This window comes from Mauremys mutica, chromosome 12 (genome assembly GCF_020497125.1).
Source record: "Mauremys mutica isolate MM-2020 ecotype Southern chromosome 12, ASM2049712v1, whole genome shotgun sequence".
NCBI classification, from domain to species: Eukaryota; Metazoa; Chordata; order Testudines; family Geoemydidae; genus Mauremys; species Mauremys mutica.
In genome coordinates, this window is record NC_059083.1 from 55350760 (window position 1) to 55372402 (window position 21643).

General features: G+C 46.3%; 1 protein-coding gene across 3 annotated transcripts; it reads right to left on the bottom strand.

Moving 5' to 3' along the window:
* Positions 1–9696: 9696 nt before the first annotated feature.
* On the bottom strand, positions 9697–17925 carry LOC123345412 (zinc finger protein OZF-like). 3 transcript variants are annotated; one of them, XM_044982264.1, is made up of 3 exons: positions 17619–17666; positions 15344–15430; positions 9697–15209 (listed from the first exon to the last, which is right to left on the bottom strand). In XM_044982264.1, exons 2-3 carry the CDS (start codon positions 15354–15356, stop codon positions 13663–13665), a joined length of 1560 nt encoding a protein of 519 aa, XP_044838199.1. In that variant the 5' UTR covers positions 15357–15430; positions 17619–17666; the 3' UTR covers positions 9697–13662. The 3 variants fall into 3 exon arrangements, with proteins under 3 accessions (XP_044838199.1, XP_044838201.1, XP_044838200.1); XM_044982266.1 differs by lacking the exons at positions 15344–15430; positions 17619–17666 and adding an exon at positions 17846–17925; XM_044982265.1 differs by lacking the exon at positions 17619–17666 and having other exon boundaries at positions 15344–15637.
* Positions 17926–21643: the final 3718 nt, after the last annotated feature.

The window sequence follows — 21643 nt, forward strand, 5'->3', positions numbered from 1 at the left end:
GGGAGAGGGGTAGACAGGTAAAATCAGGCGCAGGGTGAAGCAGCTGGGGTTAAAAAAAGGGGGGAAGATGATCTCAGAGCTGGGTGTCAAAGGTGCTGTGTATGTACCCCAATGCTTAGACAAGGTTAGGCAGAAATGATGTACTAAGCTACTGCAGAAGAATGGAGTCAGTGAAATATTTTAGACTCACACAAAGATCATGGAGTTTTTAATCACATATATTCTGGTGTTTAAAAGAATTCCATGTCAGATTGTGAACATGTAACATGCAGAAGCAGACAACCTCAGAGCAGTTCCCTACTTTGGCTTATCTGCTGTTCTGATTGCCTGAATTGGGTTCCCACTTTTCTGTAATCTACTGCAAATGTGGTTTTCGCTCCTTTTAATTATTTATTTAAAATATATACTTATTACTCATATTGCTTTTAATACTCCATCATTTACTTTAGTTTATGTTTATAGAATCATAGAATATCAGGGTTGGAAGGGACCTCAGGAGGTCATCTAGTCCAACCCCCTGCTCAAAGCAGGACCAATTCCCAACTAAATCATCTCAGCCAGGGCTTTGTCAAGCCTGACCTTAAAAACCTCTAAGGAAGGAAATTCCACTACCTCTCTAGGTAACCCATTCCAGTGCTTCACCACCCTCCTAGTGAAAAAGTTTTTCCTAATATCCAACCTACCACCCCTCCACTTCAACTTGAGACCATTGATCCTTGTTCTATCATCTGCTACCACTGAGAACAGTCTAGATCCATCCTCTTTGGAAACCCCCTTCAGGTATTTGAAAGCAGCTATCCAATCCCCCCTCGTTCTTCTCTTCTGCAGACTAAATAACCCCAGTTCTCTCAGCCTCTCCTCATAAGTCATGTGCTCCAGCCCCCTAATCATTTTTGTTGCCCTCTGCGGACTCGTTCCAATTTTTCCACATCCTTCTTGTAGTGTGGGGCCCAAAACTGGACACAGTACTCCAGATGAGGCCTCACCAATGTCGAATAGAGGGGAATGATCACAGACCTCGATCTGCTGGCAATGCTCCTACTTATACAGCCCAAAATGATGTCAGCCTTCTTGGCAACAAAGGCACACTATTGACTCATATCCGGTTTCTCGTCCACTATATTCCCTAGGTCCTTTTCTGCACAACTGCTGCCTAGCCACTCAGTCCCTAGTCTGTAGCAGTGCATGGGATTCTTCCGTCCTAAGTGCAGGACTCTGCACTTGTCCTTGCTGAACCTCATCAGATTTCTTTTTGCCCAATCCTCTAATTTTTCTAGGTCCCTCTGTATCCTTTCCCTACCCTTCAGTGTATCTACCACTCCTCCCAGTTTAGCATCATCTGCAAACTTACTGAGGGGGCAATCCATGCCATTCTCCAGATCATTAATGCAGATATTGAACAAAACCGGCCCCAGGACCGACCTTGGGGGCACTCCGCTTGATACCGGCTGCTAACTAGACATGGAATCATTGATCACTACCTGCTGAGCCCGATGATCTAGCCAATTTTCTATCCACCTTATAGTCCATTCATCCAGCCCATACTTCTTTAATTTGCTGGCAAGAATACTGTGAGAGACCATATCAAAAGCTTTGCTAAAGTCAAGGAATAACATGTCCACTGCTTTCCCCTCATCCATGGAGCCAGTTATCTCATTATAGAAGGCAATTAGGTTAATTAGGCATGACTTGCCCTTGGTGAATCCATGCTGACTGTTCCTGATCACTTTCCTCTCCTCTAAGTGCTTCAGAATTGATTCCTTGAGGACCTGCTCCATGATTTTTCCAGGTACTGAGGTGAGGCTAACTGGCCTGTAGTTCCCTGGATCCTCCTTCTTCCCTTTTTTAAAGATGGGCACTATATTAGCCTTTTTCCAGTCATCTGGGATCTCCCCTGATCCCCATGAGTTTTCAAAGATAATGGCCAATGGTTCTGCAAACTCCTTTAGCACCCTCTGACCCAGTACAGCCATTCCTATGTTCTTATCCTCGGATGCAGTGCATCCAGCCCCATGGATTTGTGCTCATCCAGCTTTTCTAAATAGTCCTGAACCATTTCTTTCTCCACAGAGGGCTGGTCACCTCTTCCCCACACTGTGCTGCCCAGTGCAGTAGTCTGGGAGCTGACCTTGTTCATGAAGACAGAGGCAAAAAAAGCATTGAATACATTAGCTTTTTCCACATCCTCTGTCACTAGGTTGCCTCCCCCATTCAGTAAGGGGCCCACACTTTCCTTGACCACCTTCTTGTTGCTAACATACCTGTAGAAACCTTTTTGTTACTCTTAACATCCCTTGCTAGCTGCAACTCCAATTGTGATTTGGCCTTCCTGATTTCACTCTTGCATGCCTAAGCAATATTTTTATACTCCTTCCTGCACGTTGTGCAGATGTATGTCATTTTGCTACCTTGCTTTTATAGTGTTGATGCTTGAGGCAAAGCTGGAGTACCTCTCCAGGGCACAAGCCTGGGCAGATGATATGGAGGCCCAGAGTTGCCCATGCATCAGGACATTGGTGTCACTGGTAAAATCCAGAGGTCATCTTGTACCCAATCCACTGCAGGAGTTGCCAGAAAGACATTAAGATGTTAGTACCTGACTGCCTGTGGAGCTCAACTCCAGATTTTCTGTCTGAGTTTACTATCATATCCTTACATTCTCCTGAATTCACCCACAAAGTAGTGGGGCTTTTCTGTCATGGGTTGCTCCCTTACCCTTATGCTTTCCTGGGCTACCCACAAAGAAGTGGGTTTGATGAGCCACAGGTAGTACTATCTATTCTCATTACAGTAGCAGGCATAGCCTGACCTGAAAAAACTGATATTTAGAATCTTTCACGAGTAACTTATTTTGGCCTGACAGAATTTCAATAGATAAAGAACTCAAAAAATAAAGATAAATAAATAAATAAAAATAAAGAACTCAATAATAGTGGGGGATTTCAATTCAATATTGACTGGGTACATGTCAGGATGAAATGCAGAAACAAAATTTCGCGATACATTAAATGACTGCTTCTTGGGGCAGCTGGTACAGGAACCCACAAGGGGAGAGGTAACTCTCGATTTAGTCCTGAGTGGAGCGTAGAATCTGGTCCAAGAGGTACCTATAACAGGACCGCTTGCAAATAGTGACCATAATATAACAACATTTAACATTCCTGTGGTGGGAAGAACACCTCAACAGCCCAACACTGGCATTTAATTTCAGAAAGGGGAACTATGCAAAAATGTTAAATGTTAGTTAAAGAGAAATTAAAAAGTACAGTGACTAGAGTAAGGTGCATGGACACTTTTCAAAGACACCATAATAGAGGCCCAATTTAAATGTATACCTCAAATTAAAAAACACAGTAAAAACTAAAAAAGAGCCATCGTGGCTTAACAACCATGTAAAAGAAGAGAGACAAAAAGACTTCCTTTAAAAAGTGGAAGTTGAATCCTAGTGAGGTAAACAGAAAGGAGCATAAACACTGCCAAATTAAGTGTAAAAATGTAATAAGAAAAGCCAAAATGGAATTTGAAGAACAGCTAGCTAAAAACTCAAAAGGTAATAACAAAATGTTTTTTAAGTACATCAGAAGCAGGAAGCCTGCTAAACAGCCAGTGGGGCCCCTGGACGATTGAGATATAAAAGGAGCACTTAAAGATGATAAAGTCATTGCCGAGAAACTAAATGAATTCTTTGCTTTAGTCTTCACAGCTGAGGAAGTTAAGGAGATTCCCAAACCTGAGCCATCTTTTGTAAGTGACAAATCTGAGGAATTGTCACAGATTGAAGTGTCACTAGAGGAGGTTTTGGAATTAATTGATAAACTTAACAGTAACAAGTCACCGGGACCAGATGGCATTCACCCAAAAGTTCTTAAAGAACTCAAATGTGAAATTGAGGAACTATTAACTATGGTTTGTAACCTGTCCTTTAAATCGGCTTCTGTACCCAGTGACTCGAAGATAGCTAATGTAACACCAATATTTAAAAAAGGCTCTAGAGGTGATCCCATCAGTACCAGGCAAATTAGTTGAAACAATAGTAAAGAATTAAATTGTCAGACACATAGATGAACAAATTGTTGGGCAAAAGTCAACATGGTTTCTGTAAAGGGAAATCATGTCTTACTAATCATTAGAGTTCTTTGAAGGGGTCAACAAAAATGTGGACAAGGGGGATCCAGGAGACATAGTGTACTTAGATTTCCAGAAAGCCTTTGACAAGGTCCCTCACCAAAGGCTCTTATGTAAATTAAGTTGTCATGGGATAAGAGGGAAAGTCCTTCCATGGATTGAGAACTGGTTAAAAGACAGGGAACAAAAGGTAGGAATAAATGGTAAATTCTCAGAATGGAGAGGGGTAACTAGTGGTGTTCCCCAAGGGTCAGTCCTAGGACCAATCCTATTCAACTTATTCATAAATGATCTGGAAAAAGGAGTAAAAAGTGAGGTGGCAAAGTTTGCAGATGATACTAAACTGCTCAAGATAGTTAAGATCAAAGCAGACTGTGAAGAACTTCAAAAAAGATCTCACAAAACTAAGTGATTGGACAGCAAAATGGCAAATGAAATGTAATGTGGATAAATGTAAAGTAATGCACATTGGAAAAAAAAACCCCAACTATACATACAATATGATGGGGGCTAATTTAGCTACAACTAATCAGGAAAGAGATCTGGGAGTCATCGTGGATAGTTCTCTGAAGACGTCCACACACTGTGCAGCGGCAGTCAAAAAAGGAAACAGGATGTTAGGGATCATTAAAAATGGGATAGAGAATAAGAAGGAGAATATATTATTGCCCTTATATAAATCCATGGTACGCCCACATCTTGAATACTGAATACAGATGTGGTCTCCTCATCTCAAAAAAGATATACTGGCATTAGAAAAGGTTCAGAGAAGGGCAACTAAAATGATTAGGGGTTTAGAACAGGTCCCATATGAGGAGAGATTGAAGAGGCGAGGACTTTTCAGCTTGGAAAAGAAGAGACAAAGGTGGGATATGATAGATCTATATAAAATCATGAGTGGTGTGGAGAAAGTGAATAAGGAAAAGTTATTTACTTATTCCCATAATACAAGAACTAGGGGCCACCAAATGAAATTAATGGGCAGCAGGTTTAAAACAAATAAAAGGAAATTCTTCTTCACACAGTGCACAGTCAACCTGTGGAACTCCTTCCCTGAGGCGGTTGTGAAGGCTAGGACTATAACAGTGTTTAAAAGAGAACTGGATAAATTCATGGAGGCTAAGTTGATTAATAGCTATTAGCCAGGACGAGTAAGGAATGGTGTCCCTAGCCTCTGTTTGTCAGAGGGTGGAGATGGATGGCAGGAGAGAGATCACTTGATCATTACCTGTTAGGTTCACTCCCTCTGAGGCACCTGGCATTGGCCACTGTCAGTAGACAGGATACTGGGCTGGATGGACCTTTGATCTGACCCAGTACGGCCATTCTTATGTTCTTATGGTCTAAGGTTCACATTCCAGCTCATCTGGCTCCTTCTGGCTCCCTGGCACTGGGCAGACCATCTCCTTACTACTGTCCAGGTTGCCTGTGTACAGCTTCATAAACCATGGGAGCAAGGGGTAGGCTGGGTCCCCAAGGATAACTATTGGCATTTCAACATCCCCAACAGTAATTTTCTGGTCTGGGAAGAAAGTCCCTTCTTGCAGCTTTTCGAAAAGCCTGGAGTTCCAAAAGATGCGAGCGTCATGCACCTTTCCCAGCCATCCCCCGTTGATGTCGGTGAAACGGCACTTGTGATCCACCAGTGCTTGCACCACTATTGAAAAGGATCCCTTGTGGTTTACATACTGTTTGGCAAGGTGGTCCGGTGCCAAGATAGGGATATGCATTCCGTCTATCGCCCCACCACAGCTAGGGAACCCCATTGCAGCAAAAGCATCCAGTATGACCTGCACATTTCCAAGAATCACTACCCTTGTTAGCAGAAGGTTATTGATGGCCTTGGCTACTTGGATCACAGCAGCCCCCATGGTAGATTTGCCCACTCCAAATTGATTCCCGACTGACCGGTAGCAGTCAAGCGTTTCAAGCTTCCACAGGGCTATCGCTATTCACTACTCAACTGTCAGGGCAGGTCTCATCTTGGTATTCCTGTGTTTCAGGGTGTGGAAAAGCAACTCACAAAGTTCCAGGAAAGTGGCCTTACACATGCGAAAGTTTGTGGAATCATCCCATACCTGCAATGCTATGTGGTCCCACCAGTCTGTGCTTGTTTGCTGGGCCCAGAATCACTGTTCCACTGTATCAACATGCCCCAATGCCACCACAATATCCCAATTGCCAGATCCCATGCTTTCAGGAACATCTTTATCCGTGTCTTCCTCACAATTGTCCTCGTGCTGGCGGCTCCTAGCCAGGCTCTTGCACATACTGCGAGATGTTTACAATGCTCACAAAAGCAGTGCGCAGCTGAGCGGGCTCCATGCTTTCCGTGCTATGGCATCTGCACAGATACCCCAGGAAAAGAGGCACAAAATGATTATTTGCTGTTGCTTTCAAGGAGAGAGGGAGGGGAGACTGACAACATGTACCCAAAACCACCTGCAACAATATTTTTACCCCATCAGGCATTGGGAGCTTAACCCAGAATTCCAGTGGGCACTGGGCACTGCGGGATAGCTACCCACAGTGCACCACTCCGTGAGTCAATGCTAGCCAGGGTACTGAGGATGCACTCAACCAACCTACTGTGCTTAGTGGGGTCATACACAATCGACTGTATAAAATCGCTTTCTAAAGATTGACTTCTATAAAATTGACCTCATTTCATAGTGTAGACATGCCCTGAGAGTTGCAAAGCCTAAATTTTAGGCACTTAGAAAGTCACGGGAACAACACTGGGATCCACAAAGCTTGAGTTAGGCACCTATGCAATGAAAGGGGAGAGATAGGCATCATAGAAAAAAAGCTTCACAAAAGCGGGGCGCTGCATAAGCTAGCCAATGGGAGATTGGACTCCTGCCCCCATCTACTAAGCATGTTCAGAGGCTGTCTAACTCCACAAAACTTTTCCCCAGTGGTGAGCTTATATTCTCAGCATGTGGGAGACCCCCTGTTGAAGTTTTCCCTCCACCTGAGGGGGAAAACAGATTTGAACAGGGATCTGTCCTCTTTCAAGTGAGTACCCAAGCCATTGAGTTGCGGGGTAGTTTGATGTGAGGTTCCCTTAGTCTCTCCTAGTGAAGCAGTTCCACAGTGTATAAATATTTAAAGAGCCACAGAGCAAGTGGGAATCACTAGTGCCTAGTGATCTCTCTGTGTGCAATTCACTAACTGGGAAAATTACATGCTCCTCTCCTGATGGCCCTGGCCTGGTAAGGATTAGGGTTAGGGGTGGAGGTTGACAGCTCGTGACTCCCCATGTAATTACCTCATGACCCCGCAGGGTCCTGACCCTCAGTTTGAGAACCCCCGTCTTAGTTTGTGGGAAATCACAGGCACAAGATGGAGTCCAGGTCACGTGAGAAAGTCAAATGCCCTTGCATGGTTTGATGATTCACAGGATGGCCATTAGGCATATTCTAACTAAAACATCCACAGAAAGGCCATTGGGTGGGATGAGCTTAGGTCCCCCACACTAGTGTTTTCTGTGGAGTTAAGCAGCCTCTGTATTCCCACAGTATTCTTGCCAGCAAGTATGAATTGGATGAATGGGAGTATAAGGTGAATAGAAAGCTGGCTAGATCATCAGGCCCAATGGGTAGTGATCAATGGCTGTCTAGTTGGCAGCTGGTATCAAGCAGAGTGCCCCAGCAGTCGGTCCTGAGGCCAGTTTTGCTCAACATCTTCATTAATGATCTGGATGATGGGATGGATTGCACCCTCAGCAAGTTCATGCATGACACTAAGCACGGGGGAGAGGTAGATATATTGGAGGGTAGAGATAGGGTCCAGAGTGACCTAGACAAATTGGAGGATTAGGCCAAAAGAAATCTGACTAGGTTCAACAAGGACAAGTGCTGAGTCCTGCACTTAGGATGGAAGAATCCCATGCACTGCTACAGACTAGGGACTGAGTGGCTAAGCAGTTCTGCAGAAGAGGACCTGGGGATTACAGTGCACAAGAAGCTGGATAGGAGTCAACAGTGTGCCCTTGTTGCCAAGAGGCTAACAGCATATTGGGCTGCATTAGTAAGAGCACTGCCATCAGATTGAGGGAAGTGATTGTTCCCCACTATAGCACTGGTGAGGCCACATCTGAAGTATTGTGTACAGTTTTGGGTCCCCCACTACAGAAAGGATGTGGACAAATTGGAGAGAGAATCCAGCGGAGGGCAACGAAAATGATCAGGGGCTGGGGGATGTGACTTATGAGGAGAGGCTGAGGGAACTGGGATTGTTTAGTCTGCAGAAGAGAAGAGTGAAGGGGGATTTGATAGCATCCTTCAACTACCTGAAGGGGGGTTCCAAAGAGGATGGATCTAGGCTGTTCTCAGTGGTGGCAGATGACAGAACAAGGACAGTGGCGAAGCCAAGTTTTAGCAGCAGGGGGAGTGAACACATAAAAAAAAGCACCACCTGCCGTGAAGAAAAAAGAAAAAAGAAAACCCCCGACTGACCCAGAGCGGTTGAAGGACCTGCCACCAAAGACCCGGAGCGGACCCAGAGTGGCTGAATGACCTGCCGCCGAAGACCCGGAGTGGACCTGGAGTGGCTGAAGGACCCACTGCCGAAGTGCTGCCGAGGACCCAGAGCGCCGCTGAATGAGTAGAAGCGCCGAAGACCCGGAGCACCACCGGGTGAGTAAAAATTAAAAAGATGCCATTTTTCTGCTTAGTGGGAGCAACTGCTCCCCCTGCTTCCACCCTAGCTGCGCTACTGAACAAGGAGCAATGGTATCAAGTTGCAGTGGGGGAGGTCTAGTTTTGATATTAGGAAACACTATTTCACTAGGAGGGTGGTAAAGCACTGGAATAGGTTATCTAGGGAGGTGGTGGAATCTCCATCCTTAGAGGTTTTTCAAGGCCCAGCTTGACAAAGCCCTGGCTGGGATGATTTAGTTGGGGATTGGTCCTGCTTTGAGCAGGGGGTTGGACTAGATGACTTCCTGAGGTCCCTTCCAACCCTGATCTATTCTATGATTCTATATCCATTGTAAGAGTTAATTGTTCCTTAATGGGACATCAACTTGAATAGTTCATTCGCAACATGGACTGGATGTAAACTACCTCGTGGATGTTACCCTAGCAGCAAACACATCTGAAATACAAGTATATAGTCAACATTCGTAACTTTTTATACAAAAGAGGATACATACATACAAATAAGATAATCATATTTGACTGTAACTTTTCCATTTTTGTTCTACATGGGAGTGTTCAAGTAAAATGTCTGGATTTTGGCATAAACTGCTCTGAGTTCACAAATAAAAGTTCTTGTTTCTATTTATCTGATGTTTTCTCCCACTTTAATCAATCCTCATTGGAAGTGATATTAGTCCACCACAGAATGAGTTCTATGGATATAAGATTTGTGGGCACGTAGCCCTATTTTGTATTAACTATGCCCCCCTCTGCTATCCCACACTGCATTGCGTCACACCCACATCAGCCTGTGTGCTTACCCGTATGTTCTCTGCTACCCCAGGTGGCTCATCTTCACCAGCTGACATCTCCCCATTTGTTGTAAAATAAACCACTGTACTTGGCTTTAAATAGAGAAGAATTTATTTAAGTAATCAGAAATGGAGAAGAAACCAATAAACAATCAAATCAATAAGGATTATGCAAGTGAGATACACCAGATGAAAAATGGTAAATAAAATGAGTGATACAATTTACCCATTCTTAAAATAACCTCTTAATTAAATATGACATTCTAAAATAGAAAGCAAGTATTAAATGGACTAGTGTTATAAAACCGAGTATAAAGTTCAAAGAGCTATGGGGATTAACCACAATGGTATGCACTTAATTATTTAGGATACTAAAAAAAATCCACAGGTTGTTTATCCTAATTAAGATTAACTAGTAGCTAAGCATTATTGATGGAATTAAAAAGCTAAACTTAAAGAAATAGTATCAAATAACCAAGTATAAACTCAGTATAATAACTAGTCTATAACACAGTGATTCAACTTGCTAGTAAAACTTTTAAACTAAAAATGAATTTGGACAAAACTAGATAAATTGGGTAGGATGGAAGAAGTGAAAGTAGTGACAACTTAAAAATCTAGTAAAACACTTACTATTTCTCTTACTTCTATCTTATGAAGGAAGCATTGTGAAGCTAAGAATTCCCAATTATTACAGTTGAAAATTCAACATTGTTTAGAGATGTGTCTAGATGGAAAATAATTACAATGAACCCTGTACAAGCTGTGGTACAAGAATCACCCAATGTGATTATTATACAACAGTTCAGAGCCGAGAGGATTAACTCTGATTTGGTGGAGTTAATAGGCAAGTTTACAAGTGTGAAAGTTCAAAAAGCAGTTTAATTAATCAAATGTTAATTCAATTTAACGAGACAAGGTGGGTGAAATAATATTTTTATTGAGAATGCTTTCAAGCTTGTCTCTCTCACCAACAGAAGTCGGTCCAGTAAAAGCTATTATCTCACCCAACTTGTCTCTAAGAGCCATGTGGGTCCCTGGATATGACAATGCTACATATTCAAATTAAAGTTAATCAAGAAGGTTGAGGGCGTGTTCTTAGCTCTCTCCTGCCAACAAACAGCAGCTACACTGGGTTCCTTTCAGTGGCAAGGCGTTAGCAGCACAGCTGTGCCACTGTAAGCTGTGCAGTGTAGACATAGCTTTAGTCTACTTTAAGGGCTTGTCTACACTTACATTTTATAGCACTCTAACTTCCCCTCTGAGTGCTCCAAGCTTGGAGCTATTCCCCTTGTGGAGGTGGATTACCAGGAGCACCAGGAGAGCTCTCTCCCAGCACGCTCGCACTTCAAAGCGCTGCCATAGGAGCGTTCCCGCAGCAGCGCGTTGAAGTTTCCAGTGTAGCCATGCCCTAAGACTCTATATCTTTTTCCAATTTCTAGTTAATTCATTTCATTTTTACTATTTTTAATTGGGATATTTTTCATAGTTGGATGGAAGTTGATAGGTTTATATGACTTTGGTATTTTCCAATGAAAAGTTTCTACCAGTCCAAAAGTCTGGTTCTATGGAATAGATCTGAACTCCAGTGGATTAGGTATTCTAGAAAAACACGCTTGAAGACTAATGTCTATCTTCCTTCCAAGCACAGAAAGTACCTGTTGAATTTTAGCAATGAGAACCCATTTCCTAATTTTTTCTGAACTTTAAAGAAGTGGCTCTGCTCACCCTCCCAGTCCCTTCTATTTTTGTGGGTGAAGTCTTCTTCTTTGTAGCTTGGTTTAGGATTCTGTCTTCTGGGAAACATCTTTTCTCCCAAGCTGCTTATTATTGGGATTCTGGAGTTTAGCATCCCAAGAACTCTCAGTCAAAGAAAATTGCTCTTTTAGGGAGAGTTAAATGAACACTTCTCATGTGGAATGACCGAGCTTTCTCTGAATCAGGGTTTGATATGCTGATCACAATCAGTTGGAGGTAGGTTTTGCTGGACAGAGGTTTTTGCAGTGTTCTCTCTAATTTTTCCACCCATGTGTGGAATGAATTTTGTTATGTGCACCAATATGAAAGTGATGTGTGACATGTCACCTTCATAATGGTGCACATAACAAAATTCATGGGATGCGGTGAGGCCAAAGAATTCTTGTGGGAGGGGGTTCAGGGTTGGGATGCGGGGCTGTGAGGGCTCCAGCTGGGGGTGTGGGCTCTGGGGTGGGGTCAGGGATGAGGGATTTGGGGTGTAAGAGGGTGCTCCAGGGCTACAGTGGGGAAAGAGGACTCTCCCCAGCGCTCTCTCTCCACAGCAGCACCTGGACTGGGGGGAAGGAGGAAAGAGGCGCCTGTCCCTGCTGCGGGAGCTCTGGGGCTGGAGCTGCAGGACAGCTGCTCCTCACCCGGCCCCAGCAAGTCCAAGCCAGGGAGGGCCACCCAGACTGCACCAGGGTCTGGGTTGCTCCGCACCACCCTGGCCAGGTCCCAGGCTGCTCCAGCTGCACCTGGGCCTGATCTGGCCATGCTTGGGTCCAGGCTGCGGTAAGTCCAGGCTGCAGGGTGAGTTGGGGCCGGGGGAGGGGGCCCCCTCCCCCAGCTGCGGCAGGTCCCCAGGCAAGTTCTCTAAGCACTTGCACAGCGCTAAATAGGCTGCTACGCGGCCATGCTGCCAAGCAGCTTACAGAGAATTTAGGATTGTCTAGCCCAAAACCTTTTTTGCATTATCATTCCATGTGGCTGTAATGGGGGACTCAATCTACCCCAAAGGACATATTAGGCAAGTTTCCATTGTCCTTTTTCTTTTGGAGAAGCATTTCCTTTTATTGCAGGTGGTCATTCATTAACTGGACAGGTCAAACTGTCATAGCAAGTTTCCTGTCCATCCAGCAGGTGGCATTCAGACATCACAAGAAATTCCTTTCCATCCTTTTCTTGGAATCCTTCCTTAGCATAGAACCTGCCATCTCTTAGCTGAATACTTTTATACAGTGGACCAGGTTCAACAAAGGAGATTGAGGAAGACTTCCACCTCTGAATATCCTGTGGCTAGGGCACTCACTTGGGAGGTGGCAGATTGCTTGGTGAGGTGAAGGGATTTGAACAGCATAGAGACTTGAACCTCCTGGGTGAGTACCTCAACCACTGAGCTAAAGGGTATAAGAGAGGTCCTTGTCCTTTTCCCCCTGCCCCAGGTATTTTGTGTAGTGTTAGGTGACTTTGGAACACTCCAACTGGATGGGGCCCCATCGGCAGAGGAGCACTTATCATCCCTAGTTTATGAATCACAAGCAGAGACAGGTGCTTCCCTGGAGCCTGGACTTAGGTACCTATGTACATGAAAAGGGCAGGACTGAGGACACCCCTGTCTCCTTAGGTGTCTCCCCTTGGCTAGGTTAGGTGGCTCCCCACCTAGCATGCTTGGTTTTGTGAGTCACATTCTGAGATGTCTCTCTCTCCCCATTCATTTTATAGACTGCCCGGGTGCCTAACTCAGGCTTTTGGATCCTAGTGTTGTTTCCGTGATTGTCTAGAAGCGTGGTATCACAATACTCAACATCATAATGCTTAAGTCCCTTGGTGGATCCAGGTCTAAAAAGCTATGAAGAATAAATGAGAAGTCACAGAATATAAGAGCTTTCTAGCACCAAACAAATTTAGGAGCTGTACAGAGAATGTTCAGAGCTTCTTGAGAAGTAATGATCAAATCCCATCACAGCATCGGAATCTTATCTCAGCCTTTTGTCCTACAGGGCTCTTTTCTGGAACAGTAATTTCAGTCTCTGTTTTAACAACTATTGTGCATCCTTATTGCTTGGCCACTCCAGCCTTGCCTGATCCTGATATTCAAAGCATTTACAGGCTGTCTCCAGTGTGGATTCTGTGATGCTTAATACCGGTTTATCTCCAACTGAAGCTTAGCCCACAGTCAGGGCAGTTATAGGTTCCCCGCCCCCCAATGTGGGTTCTCTGATGTAATAGAATGTGTGAGGTTCAACTAAAACTTTCCCTGTACTTACTGTATTTGTAGTGTTTCTCCCTATGTAGGTTCCCTGGAGATTATAGAAGCTAAGCTGTTACAGAAACTTTTCCCACAGTCAAGACATTGATAAGGGTCTCACTCTGCTATGTATTCTCTGATGTGCAGTAAGGGCTGAACGTGTACTGAAGTTTTTCCCACATTCAGGGCATTTAAAGGGTTTCTCCCCTGTGTGTATTCTCTGGTGAGTAATAACATTTGAACTTCGACTGAAGCTTTTCCCACAGTCAGGACAATTATAGGGTCGCTCTCCTGTGTGGGTTCTGTGATGCAATAGAAGGTTTGAGATGTGACGAAAGCTTTTCCCACACTCCTTGCATCTGTAGGGTCTCTCCCCTCTGTGGATTCTCCGGTGTTTAGTGAGGGCAGAACTGTCACTGAAGCTTTTCCCACAGTTGGGGCATTTGTAGGGCTTCTCTCCTGTGTGTTTTCTCTGATGTCTAGTGAGGTCTGAGCTTCGACCAAAGCTTCTCCCACACTCAATGCATTTATAGGGTTTCTCCCCTGTGTGAATTCTCTGGTGTATAATAAGATCTGAGCTTGAACCAAAGCTTTTCCCACATTCAGGGCACTTAAAGGGCTTTTCTCCTATGTGGACTCTCTGATGTTTATTAAAATGTGATTTGTCACCGAAGTTTTTCCCACACTCATTACACTTATACGGTTTCTCTCCAGTGTGGATTCTCTGGTGTCTAACAAGTTTCAAGAGCTGAACAAAGCTTTCCCCACACGTCGGACATTTGAAAGGTCTCTCCCCTGTGTGGGTTCTCTGATGTAAGAGAAGGTTTCCACGCCGACTAAAGCTTTTCCCACACTCGTTGCATCTGTAGGGTCTCTCCCCCGTGTGGATTCTCTGGTGCGATAGAAGGTGTGAGCTCAGACTAAAGCTTTTCCCACATTCATTGCATATGTAGGGTCTCTCCCCCGTGTGGATTCTCTGGTGCAATAGAAGTTGTGAGCTATGACTAAAGCTTTTCCCACATTCACTGCATACATAGGGTTTCTCCTTCATGTGGGTTCTCTGATGTGATAGAAGGTATGCATTCTGACTAAAGCTTTTCCCACACTCATTGCATCTGTAGGGTCTCTCCCCGGTGTGGATTCTCTGATGTGCTAGAAGGTTTCCACGCCGACTAAAGCTTTTCCCACACTCATTGCATCTGTAGGGTCTCTCCCCAGTGTGGATTCTCTGGTGAATCGTGAGAGTTGAGCTCTGACTAAAGCTTCTCCCACACTTGTTGCATTTGTAGGGTCTGTTTCCTGTGTGGGTTCTCTGGTGACTAATAAAGGCTGATCTCCAGCAGAAGCTTTTCCCACAGAAACTGCATGTATGGGGTCTGTCTCCACTGGGGATTCTCTTTTGAACAGTTTCTTTGATTTTCTTGACCACTTGGCTCCTGTGAGTAGATTTACACTGGTTCTCCCTTGCATGGTTTCTCTGCTGCCTCTCTGCATTGCACTGACTTTCACGGGCTTCTCCCTGCTCAGCACACTGAGAAACATCCCCTTCAGAACTTCCTGATATCATCTCACCTGGATCCACATGCTCAGGACCTTCCTGTTGAGGATTCCCCTCCTTGTTCTCACTCACCATCCTCTCACCTGCTGGGATAGGGAGACAATCCAGACAGGAGTCACTCCCTGTCCTGGGGGGGAAAAGAAACTTCAGAGAGGAAAAGCAAAGGTGGACCCTGATGGTTCTTGGGGTACCTAGGACTGTAAGTTATCTAGTTACCCACCTGCATCCAGCATGATGCAGACATTCTTGTGCTTAGCTGGGTGTCAGCTTGTCACAACCCAATGGCCCCCTCCGCTTAGGGAGTCCCCTGGGAAGGCAGATCAGCACTGTATATTGCTAACGCTGTTGCGAGCATCACAAAGCATTTTGGGGAAGGTTAAAGGTGTGTGAGTGGACAGTGGAAGGTTTCCTTGTAGGACACAAGAGGCCAAAAATGGGGGCAAAGAAAAAGAAAAGAGCAGAGAACTGGTTAACTCAACACTGCAATTAACAAGCTCAGTCGGAAGACAAGAGAACTCCAGCCCAAGGCCAGCTGCTACCCGCCAAGACAGAAGAGGGAAGTCCAACCTCCCCCGCCCCCCGACCAGCTGTGAGAAAAGAAGAATTAAGTGAGACTCAGAGCTGCAAAGATAACAGCGAGACCAAGACAGAAAAGAAAACAGTCTCCAGAGCCGGGATGTTTTGGGAAAGGGAAAGAGACCACAGAAAACGGTTTGGAATGGGACAAGGAGCACCAGGAACAGAGGTTGCAGAATGGAACACTCCCAAGGAACCCAGGACTTAAAACCTTCCTGAGAGCTGGAGCAATTCGGAGATTACAGCAGATCCCCCAGACGACCTGGGCCCAGGGCAAGAACTCCCGTCCATCCCTTCTCTTCTTCTTCTTACGTTACACCCAGGCCTGGCCAGCTTTGGGTAATGAGTGTGTGAAAGTGGGTTAGGGCTTGGGGCTCTAATGCTTTCTTTCTTCCCCTGAGTGACATGGGAGAGTTCCCAGCACTCTCTGCTGTATTTTTATTATTTTATTAATAAAGTTTTAAAAATTTAGACACTTGGTGTGTGCCTCGTCATCTCCTCCCCAAAAGATCCTGTGACCCCAGCCTGATAAACTGTGGGCCCAGGCAGATTGGTAACAAAAATCTGTCAGAAGCTCCCTGACACTACCAGTCTGCTAGCCACTAAAGCACTCTCCTCTGGATATGCCAGCCATTACTTTGCCTTGCAGGTAAACAATAGGTGCACCCTAATCCCCAAGTCCCTTTGAAGCATTCCCCTGTAGTGTCCAGCCCCTTATTCACTGACCATACACAAAAATACCAGGTTTGCTGTCCCCAAAGGAAAAGCATACACACTAGCTGGTATGATTCAGTTCAGGATCAACATCTAGCTTAATACCACAGCACTTAGATATAGCTATAGTGAAAACCACAATAAGTTCATTAATAAAGATTCAAGGTTCAAGTGGCAGTGAGTAAGAGACCTATACAACAAAAATAGAAACAGAAAAACTCTTTCTAGAGACTTAACAGGCTAACCTCCTGTCTAAAGCAGTTTTATCTCAGCCAATGTCTTCTGCAGCATTTCAACCAAGGTTGGTTGAGATCCTGTTTTCATGAAGGTAACCAAACCACCTGTTTACTTCCTAGGTGCAGGATAAAAGGGTGTCTTCTTTGCTTTCCATTTATATCCCCAAAATTCATTCTTTGTGCCCCAATTCGGGACGACCACCTGCGGCTTATTTTCCTGAGTGCTGCGTCCCTGTTTTTACATCTCTCCATTGACTTTGTATGTAAATGTGTAACCATGGCGCTGGATTCCAGTACTTAATTTACATCTCAGCAGAGAGAGGTGACTAAACTTCTCCTATCTGACAGAAAACCTGTTTGTCAACTTGTCACGGAGTGTGAGGGAGTCAGGGCCCTGCACCCCTCTTCCTGGGATTCACTGTGACTCTCAGCCAGCCAGCAAAACGGAAGGTTTATTGGACAATAGGAACGCAGTCTAAAACAGAGCTTGTAGGTACAGCTAGGACCCCTCAGTCGAGTCCTTCTGGGGGGCAGGGAGCTTAGACCCCAGCCTTGGGGTTCCCTGCGTTCCACCACCCAGCACAAAACTGAAACCAAAAAACCCTCCAGCAGGCTCTCTTCCCTCCCCGCAGCTCCTCCTCTAGCCTTTGTCCAGTTACCCGGGCAAAGGTGTCACCTGGCCCCACCCCCTTCCTGGCTCAGGTTACAGGCTCATCCCCTGCTATCCCATCCACAATGCAGACAGTCCCAGTAAAACTAGACAACATTCCCCAGTCAATTCACCCCGCTCCCTACTGCGTCACACAACTCTGCCATGACACAGACATTAAACCATATTTTCAGGATCTAGACACACCCCCTTCCGCAGGATCCATACATATATTTCACAACAATATTAATTTCCACTATGACCCCAGTTTTCATTTAAGACTGCACAGGCCATTCTTTGGTGAAACAGAATGTACTTACAAGAATCAGGACATTCCTGTAACCCCCCTTACCAGCTGGCATCCTAGGGTTTTTGCATCACAGAAACAAACCAACTGTTGGGGGAGATTAACAGAACTCCGCCCACCCCTCCCCCAAAAAACCCTTCTCCAGAGGAAAGAAAGAAGGGGATCAATTCCACCTCCACATCACTTCTGAACACTGAGTGTGTGAGTCCTGCTGGGCAGGAAGCCACAAGGATATTATACCTGCTAACCTGGGTAAAACAAGGCAGAACAAACCCAAATAACTGCCCAGGAGATAAATAAATCAAATGCCCTCCCAGTCCTTGGTCAGGAGCAAGGACCTGCTAGCTGAAGCCCAGGCACAGTAATGAGCACAGCTGGGCCCATTTGAGCTGCCTGATGGGCCAAGCCACCAGGGGCCGAGGGGTTTAGCAGACCTGCTCTGGCTGTTGTGTATTTGCTCATGGTAGCTCCTGCTTATTCCTAGCCTTACTCCTGCCTTGCCTGAGTCCAGTTAATGTGCTTCTATCCCTCACCTCCCATTCCTGACTTCAGCTCTAACCCTGGGTTCTGGCATCCAGCCTCAGATTCCAGTTCTGACCCTTGGCTGTAGGTTCCTGGTGCTGGCTGTGACTCATGGCTCAGACAATTAGGACTGACTCCTGCTCTGACCACTAGACATGACCACCCATGTCCTGGTCCCCAACACCCTTTCCCAGAAGAGATGGAGGAGGGGATCAATTCTGCCTCCCCTTCCTATCAGAGTATGGAAGGGGGAGGGGACACACAGTCAGACAGACCCCTATGTGGTGTCTGCCATGAGGGTATAAAAACTGAGCCACTTTATCAGATTCATCATGAGTAGTCACCTTTACAGATTTCGCTTCCTCATAGCCCTGGAGACTAGGCAGAGGCAGGAACTGGTTTTTCCTCTCCCTGCCCCTCCCCTTGTCCCCGGAAAGTCAGTCTGCCCCAGGGTGCGGCAGGGAATGGGGCTGGGCAGGGCTGGGAACCTCCCTCCTCACTGATTGCTCCTGCTGCCGCATCCACTACCTCCCCCCAACTCCCTCCTGCCCCCTCCCCTCGGGCTGGGAGACTCGGTTTGCTCTCCCGGAGCTGGCTCAGCTCCTGCAGGCGCTCAGAGCCGGGGGGGTCAGGGTGGGCAGCAGCTCTGGGACTCGCAGACCCCCGCCTCCCTGGGAGCAGAGCTGGGGCCAGGAGGGGCCGTTGGTGCAGAGTCACTTTCCTGCCCGGCCCCAGCCCTTTCCCCCGGGTCTCACCCCTCACCTGCAGGCTCCGGTTCAGGGGCTGGTGTCGGCAGAGCCCGGGGCTGCCCCAGGGGCTGGTTCCAGCCCCCGCAGAAAGTCCCCCCGGCTGGGCACAGAGGGGCACTAGGGAAGGGCTCTCCCCGCACACACCCCGCTGGGGAGCAGCTGGTCAGCTCCCAGATCACAATGGATGCAGCAGCAGCCAGGTCTTCTGAGTCCCAACCAGGAAGTTTAAAGGAGCAGACAGAGGGCTGGTCTACACTAGGGTGGGGGGGATCGATCTAAGATATGCAACTTCAGCTACGTGAATAGCATAGCTGAAGTCGAAGTACCTTAGATTGAATTACTTACCATCCTCACGGTGCGGGATCGACGTCCGCGGCTCCCCATGTCGACTCCGCTACCGCCGTTCGCGTTGGTGGAGTTCCGGAGTCAACAGGACTCCGGATTGATATATGGCGTCTAGATGAGACGCGATATATCGATCCCTGAGAAATCGATTGCTACCCGCCGATACGGCCGGTAGTGAAGACGTACCCAGAGTGTTATTAGCTGTCTCCCCTCCCCTAGCAATGCTCAGAGCCCTCTGGTGGTCACAGCCCCAGCTAATGAACCCGCCGAACCCACGCACACCCACATTCACACTTTGAGGACAGAACAGCAGCACAGGAAGCAACAGATTTAGCTCCTTTGTTGTTCCAGGGCAGGCTGGAGCCAGGCGAATGCTCAGTGACATCTGCTGTAGCTGCTGCCTTCGCTCTGCCCCTACTACCCCCATACTCTGCTTCCTGCAAGACAAAGCTGACGAGGGAGCAAGAGGGGGAAATCGGAGGGGAGGATGGGCAGAAATTGTTCAGGAGCCAACATGTGAAACGAGAGTAAGGGGGCGGGGCAGGCAGATGGAGAAAATTGGGGACAGGGTGCAGGAGCTGGGGTTCAGAAAGGGGAAATATTGTGCCAGACCATGTCAAAGGGGAAACCCCAATAGGGAAGGGGTGAGCCATCAGTAGTGGTTGCCAAACAGGGTGTAGATTGCTGGCAGAGGGGCTTGTGCAGTTCGCTGGATGGTCCGTCTCAGCACCCCCTCCCTGGCGCAGTGTAGCCTAGTGCCTAGATCAGGGGTTCTCAAACTGGGGGTTGGGACCCCTCAGGGGGATGAGGTTATTACATGGGGAGGTCTTGAGCTGTCAGCCTCTACCCCAAACCTGCTTTGCCTTCAGCATTTATAATGGTGTTAAATATATAAAAAAGCGTTTTTAATTTATAATGGGGGTCATACTCAGAGGTTTGCTATGTGAAAGGGGTCACCAGGACAAAAGTTTAGAACCACTGGCCTAGATACAGCAGCTCTTTCTCTATCTGAAATGATGTAGAAAGCTACCAATGAGACCTGGTTCATTGAAATCTCTCTCTCTCACTCACACACACATCCTGTTTTGTGTTAAAATAATTCCTTGTCAGTTTACATGAGACAAATCTGTGAACTATCTGCTGTTCTGATTTGCCTCACTGTCAAATGTACCATCACATTTTAATTACTTATTTAAATACAATTTTTATTACTCATTGTTTTTAGCACTCTGGCATTTGCCTCAGTTAGCATTGTGCTGCTGGATGCTGTGTACTCACATTGTATTACATTTCCTGTGTGGTGGTGTGATTTTGTAACTTTTTTTTTTTCTAAATTTATGTTTTTTCCCTATCCCACAAATTTCAAGGCCAACTTCAACTACTGCAAATGGATTTGCTACTGCTAAAAGCTACTGACACCTGGGCATTCTCTTTTGCTGCCCCATCACAATTTGCTGCCTGTGCATTTCCCCATACCCTAGCCCAGAGATAGCAGATTCTGATGCCTGGGGGCATTCCCAACATGATTTGTTACCTCCGCCCTTTCTTCATTCTCTATCTTTCCCCATGCTCTAGCTCAGTGGTATCAAGTTGTGATGGGTGCTACAACTTGCTACCTCTCGCCTTTCCCCTTCATCTGAACCAAGAGTAGCGAGTTGTGATGGATGGGGCACTCCTGTCACCACTTGCTACCATTGTGAAATCTCTATTTTTCATTTGAAAAGGAAGAAAGGTATTTTTGTAATCGGGAAAAGCATTCTAAAGAGTTAAACCTCAGGCCTATTGCATGTAAAACTCTTAATGAAGGTGTTATTTCTTTATTAGTCTCTGTGATGAAGTGGGGATTTTCCCTTGTTATGATGTATGTGTGTGTGCCTCAGTTTCCCTAGGGTGTGTGACTTCTGCGGGGGTTGCACCAGCTGCCTGCACAGATGCTATGGCTGCTCCTTCATAACCTGAGACCCAGGAGGGGAAATGCGACCAGGTGACTCTTAGCCCCTGAAGTGAGATAAAGGCTGAAGGAGGAACAATGGGTAGGGCAGGGGCCAGGTAGCTGGAAGGGAGTCAGTCTCGGCTGGATTGTGGCTCAGGGGGAGGGCTAGAGCCCTGGCTCTGGGCTCCCCTCCCCCCAAGATGGACTTGGCTGAAAGTCATAGAATCATAGAAGATTAGGGTTGGAAGGGACCTCAGAAGGTCATCTAGTCCAACCCCCTGCTCAAAGCAGGACCAATCCCCAGACAGACTTTTACTCCAGTTCCCTAAATGGCCCCCTCAAGGATTGAACTCACAACCCTGGGTTTAGCAGGCCAATGATCAAACCACTGAGCTATCCCTCCCCCCCAGTCACTGATTTCTGTGCTAACAAGTTCTGTTCTATGCTGTGTTCCTGTCAACTATTAAACCTTCTGTTCTACCAGCTGGC